This window comes from Chrysochloris asiatica, unplaced genomic scaffold (assembly GCF_000296735.1).
Source record: "Chrysochloris asiatica unplaced genomic scaffold, ChrAsi1.0 scaffold00139, whole genome shotgun sequence".
Classification (NCBI taxonomy): domain Eukaryota; kingdom Metazoa; phylum Chordata; class Mammalia; order Afrosoricida; family Chrysochloridae; genus Chrysochloris; species Chrysochloris asiatica.
This window is the reverse complement of record NW_006408657.1, coordinates 2,639,327-2,644,940: the sequence shown is the minus strand read 5'-3', so window position 1 is coordinate 2,644,940 and position 5,614 is coordinate 2,639,327. Positions and strand designations below refer to the sequence as shown.

At 38.7% G+C, this 5,614-nt stretch overlaps 1 protein-coding gene across 2 annotated transcripts in view; it reads left to right on the top strand.

Moving 5' to 3' along the window:
- The window catches only part of LOC102838260 (dystrophin-like), a 3,237,302-nt gene that overhangs the window by 1,224,132 nt on the left and 2,007,556 nt on the right, over nt 1-5,614 (top strand). For both annotated transcript variants that reach the window (XM_006870143.1, XM_006870144.1), the window contains exon 18: nt 736-859. In XM_006870143.1, coding sequence (XP_006870205.1) covers nt 736-859 — 124 coding nt within the window. The remainder of the gene's footprint in view (nt 1-735; nt 860-5,614) is intronic.

Below are 5,614 nucleotides of genomic sequence, written 5' to 3'. Positions count from 1 at the left end.
TAGTCAATAAAGCATACGTAAACATCTTTCTGATATTTTCTGCTTTCCGCCAAGATCCATTGGTCATCAGCAATGATATCCCTCATTCCACGGACTCTTCTGAATCTGGCTTGAACCTCTGGAAGCTGTCAATGTATGATTGTAGTCATTTCTGTATTACCTTTAGTAAAACTTTACTCGCATGGGGTATCAAAGAGATTGTCCAGTGACTTCCGCATTCCATTGGGTCACCTCTCTTTGGAATGGGCACAAATATGGATCTCTTCCAATCAGTCAGCCAGACAATTGTCTCCAAAATTTCTTGGCCGAGATGCATGCTTGCTTAGCGTTAATTAGTATCCCATTTGCTTTTTGCTCGGAAACTATAAGAGAATATGGATATCAGAGATATGGTTCAATTGGGACCATCAACAGGAATGTTTAGCTTGTTGCAAATGTTTCATAAGAAGTATCATGGCCGCTTTGGAAAATAATTTTTTCAACCAATGCAAACATTCAAGCAGAGACTTAAAGGAGAGACTGTAACTTCCATGATCATAAGTCTGTAGAACAGAGCTAACTACACATTTTGAGCCTACCTGACTAGGAACATAGTGGTTTTATTAAAAATAACAGGGACATCAGGCAGGAGTTTCAGATCAAGAGGAGAATGACAAATGTGGATAAATTGCTTTTTTTTCATATAGAAGAAATAGCTAATCAAGAAATAATGACCTTTATTCTTTCCTGTCTTAGGCTGGATGTCGATATAACTGAACTTCACAGTTGGATTACTCGCTCAGAAGCTGTGTTGCAGAGTCCTGAATTTGCAATCTATCGGAAGGAAGGTAGCTTCGCAGACCTTAAAGAAAAAGTCAATGTAGGTTATGCATTTATTTTTGTACATTTTCTTCAGTTGTACTGCTTGTAAACTATATGCTTTGCACTCTCTCATTCTATTAGAGTTAAAAGGATTAAAACACTATGATATAATGCTTTTCATCTAGTTTTAAAACATATTTCAGACATCAAGCTGAATCAAAGTTTAGCCTAGAATTTTTTTTTTCTTGGTTCTTCTGAAACTGAAAAGGAATGCTTTTCATGAATTTTTCTTTAGCTTTTATAGTATTTAGCGCTATCTGAACAATATTATAACATGAGCATGTGGTGATTTTTCCTTCATGTATTTCCTTTTACCTCAAGGCTGGGTCTTAGCAAGTCTGTGGATTTCAATGAAATGGAATGGATTACAGCAGTATAGAACAGACCCTCAGAAATGTCACACTTTAGTCCCCAATTATCCTTCTATTTTTACCATAAAGTTATTCTCTATAGTCATACTTTGTATTAAAATATCAGAGACTGGATTTTGAGGTATTTATATATAACTCGGGGAGTATGGAGCTTCCATATGATAAGCACTGGACTGAGAAACACAGAGTCCAAGATATGAGCATGCCCACCTCTCTAGGGGAGTAAGATGAAGCTTTTTGCTTCTTTGAAGACTTAAGGCCAAGGAAAGTCTCTTCAGAGTCAGTATGAGTCAGATTTAACTCCACAGAACTGAACAATGACAACAAAAGCATGTAACCTTACCTTAACTAAAAGATGTCCAGCCTCTCAATATTTATTTATTTATTAAAAATCACAATTTTTTATTTCCTTCTGAGTGTTTATAGTTTGTTTGTTTTCATTTCAGTTTTGTTTATAGTCACAAAAACTAGATAACAGAATCAATAACAAGATGTTTTTGACTTATGGTGAATTCCTGGGCTGCAAAATTCTGAAGCTATGTCTTTTTTTAGTTTCCATTGTGAATTGCATAAAAGTTTACATGGGAGAGCATCGGTTTTAAACTCATCCAATTGTATTTTGTTTCATTGCCATGATTACAAACCCTTCCGTGCACCATCATTCAACCATTTTTGCTTCTATTCCCTTTGTTGTTTTTATTGGGGTGGGAGAGTGATGTGTACACAAAACACTCAGGAATATATAATCATTTAAACAACCAAAGAGAACATTCTGCAAGCCTGACAACTGGCCGCCAGCTCCTGACTTCCAGCATGCAGCCTTTCTCTTTCCATGAGTCTAGAGTCCTCAGCTGCTCTCTCTCACTAGGTCCTCGTCTGTACCACCATCTCTGGTGTCGATTCTTCTCTGGATAGGGTCTCACATTCTGCTTGTGCTCTTCTCCATTGATGACCCTAGGGTGCTCTGTTCCTGAACTGTAAGATTAACTACTCCCCCTGTTTACGACAAAAGTTCTACCTTTTCAGTTGGTGATGATTGGAATTAGTCATTGTAATAATTAGTCACTGTTGAATCATGAGAATCTTATCCCCATCTCCTTTTACCAGACTCGTCTAGACAAGTTGAAAACTATTCAATGGTGGTTCTACCTCTCCCCGCATACTCTGAAATTACACTCCCTCTTGAAAACTTGTAAGCTCGTCACTTTGTGCTTTTATTGCCTCCCACCCCATTTTAGGTAGTCAGTGACTTAGTTGCCTGTCCCTATCAGCTCTGTCTGTTCCACAGTCTGCCCCTGGCCTTGTTTTCACTGATGATATGGAGCTTTTCCATTTTCTCTTTCCACAGATGTAGTCAATTTGATTTCTATGTGTTCCTTCTGGCGAAGTCCAAGTGTATAGTTGTCTGTTATGCTGTCTAATGAAGGTATTTGAAAGAAACAAATCATATGTTTTGCAGAAATCTATCATTCATTCTCCAGCATCATTTCTATCACCAAGTCCAAATTATCCAACTACTGGTCCTTCCTCTTTGCTCCCAACCTTTGCATTCCAATCACCAGTAATGAGCAATACATCTTGATTGCATGTTTGATCGATTTCAGATTGAAGAAGTTGGTAGAATTCTTCTATTTCATCTTCACTGGCTTTAGTGGGACCAATAAACAACATTTTTATCAATGGAGAAAAGATTCAAGTTGTCAAGGACTTCATTCTTCTTGGATCAACTATCAACATCCGAGGAAGCAGCAGTCAAGAGATCAGACGACATATTGCATTAGGCAAATCTGCTGCACAGGAACTTTGTAGAGTGTTGAAGAGCAAAGATGTCAGCTTGAGGACTAAGGTGCGCCTGACCCAAGCGATGGTATTTTCAATAACCTCATATGCATGCGAAAGCTGGACAGTGAATAAGGAAGATCATAGAAGAATCGATGCCTTCAAATAGTGGTGTTGGAATTGAATACTAAAAGTGCTATGGACTGCCAAAGAACCAATAGATCTGTTTTGGAAAAAGTGCAGCCAGAGTGCTCCTTGGAGGCCAAGATGGCTAAACTTCATCTCTCATCCTTTGGACATGTTGTCAGGAGGGAACGGTCACTGGAGAAGGATGTCATGCTGGGTAAGATGGAGGGTCAGAGAAAAAGAGGCAGACCCCCAACGAGATGTATCGGCCAGGTGGCATCATTGATGGCGTCAAGTGTGGCAGCGTTAATGAGGTTGGCCCAGGATTGGACATTGTTTCGTTCTGCTGTGCATGGGGTCGCTGTGTGTCGGTTCCAACTTGAGGGCACCTGACGACAACAACAACAACAATCAGCTCTGTCTACAGAGGGGATAGTGTTGATCCTTAATGTGAAGATTCCTTCCCTCTCGGTTGGTATTTTGAGCTACTACATCCATAAGTATAGATCAAGTTCATCAAATAGTAGCAATTTGCACTTGTTTCCTTTATAATTTTTCTTTTTTTAATCTTTCTCTAGTCAAATTCTGATCATCAAGTCATCAAAACTAGGTCAAATGGGTACCATCTACATGTTTGGACATTCTTGTGCCTCTCCCCTCACTTCATATCAGCTGAACACTTCACTGTTAGCTCTAGCCCTCCATGGCTATGTCTTTGTCCATGGACTCTTAGTGGTTATAGTTTTGACCTTCACCACAGTTATTTGTATTAATTGCATAGGAGCCACTTCATCTTCAGGGACACTATCAAGGCTTTGATTTTTCAACCTCCATAATTCGGAAACATTCATTTGTGATATATAATTGGCAACAGCTTGTAAGAGAATTTCTTTCAGATAGGGTAAATATTTTACATTGGACAGAAAAGAGAAACAATCTGAATCTTAAAATATTTTTAGCTACAGGAAGATCATATGTAATTATGCTTATTGGTCAGGCTTTATCTTTCCAGCACTGAGTTTCCTGAATTACAAAATATATTCACTTTTTAGAAATACTGCAATACCATGCTATTGTTATTGTGACTCAGATCTGACTTATAGGACCCCTGTATAGCGTTTCTGGGAGTCTTGGTGTGATGCTGTGGGTTAATGCACTAGGACAGAAAAGTTGATTTGAACCACAAGGTCAGCAGTTCAAGCTCACCAACTGTTTCTTTGAAATGATATACAGGGTCTCTATAGGTTGGAACAGACTTGATGGTACTTAACTACAACCACCATAGCATTTCTGAGGAGTGGCTATTGGGTTTGAACTGCTAACCTTAGGGTTAGCAGTCCAGTGCTTATCCTATGACACAACACCAGAACTCCATCTAGATTAACATTCAATAAATGGTAGCTACGTATTTCAGGGCAAAATGTGAAAAAGGAACATATTCGAAAAACATATGCATGTTTTATAATGTTGGATGTGAGTGAATGAGTTCATCAATACTGTATCACCGTTATTTGTACTTTTAAATAGGAAAGTTACTTTAAACGTCTAATTAATTTCATAAGATAAGCAGTTTCAGTGATATAATAAACTATATTAACCATTTTCATTAAGTGGGAAATACAATTGTATTGCTAATTATTTAATTATAAAATTAAATTAAAGTCCTCGTGTGGTACCATAGTATAAGCACTCAATCACTACATAGGATTGAACCACAAGGTTGGTGGTTCAGATTCACCTGCTGCTCCTCAGAAACCCTACACAGAAACTAACTTGACTATATTTAACAACAATAGCACACCCACACATATAATATATATGTATGTTGTTGTTTTGTGCTATTAAGTTGCTTCTGGCTCATAGTGACCCTGTACAAGGTTTCAAAGTTGCAGTTGGTGATTTTGAACCACCAACCTAGCATTTTGCAGTCCAGTGCTTATCGTATAGCACCACACCAGGAGTGCATATGGTTCACACCAGAGTTTCTGAGGCTGTAAATCTTTATGGGAGCAGACAGCCTCATTTTTACCTCACAGAGCTTCTGGTAGATGTGAACTGCTGACCTTTTCGTTAGTAACCCAATGTATAATCCCTATGCTACCAGATATATAGATATTATTGTTAAGTGCTATGGAGTTGCTTCTGACTCGTAGTGACACTGTATAGATTTTCACGGTTTTAAACGTTTGTGGGAGTGGAAAACTTCTTATTTCTTCCATGAAGTGGTGGGTGGATTCAAACCACTGACCTTGTGGTTTGCAGTTCAGCATTTACCCACCACATTACACACACACACTCACACACACACATATATATGGAGTCCTGGTGTGACGCTGTAGGCTAATGCGTCAGACTGCAAAGTCGTTTGAACTGCAAGGTCGATGGTTCAATCTCACCAGCTGCTCCTTGGAAACCCTATACAGGGTTGCTATGGGTTGAATCGACTTGACAGCACTTAACAACAATCTCTCTCTCTC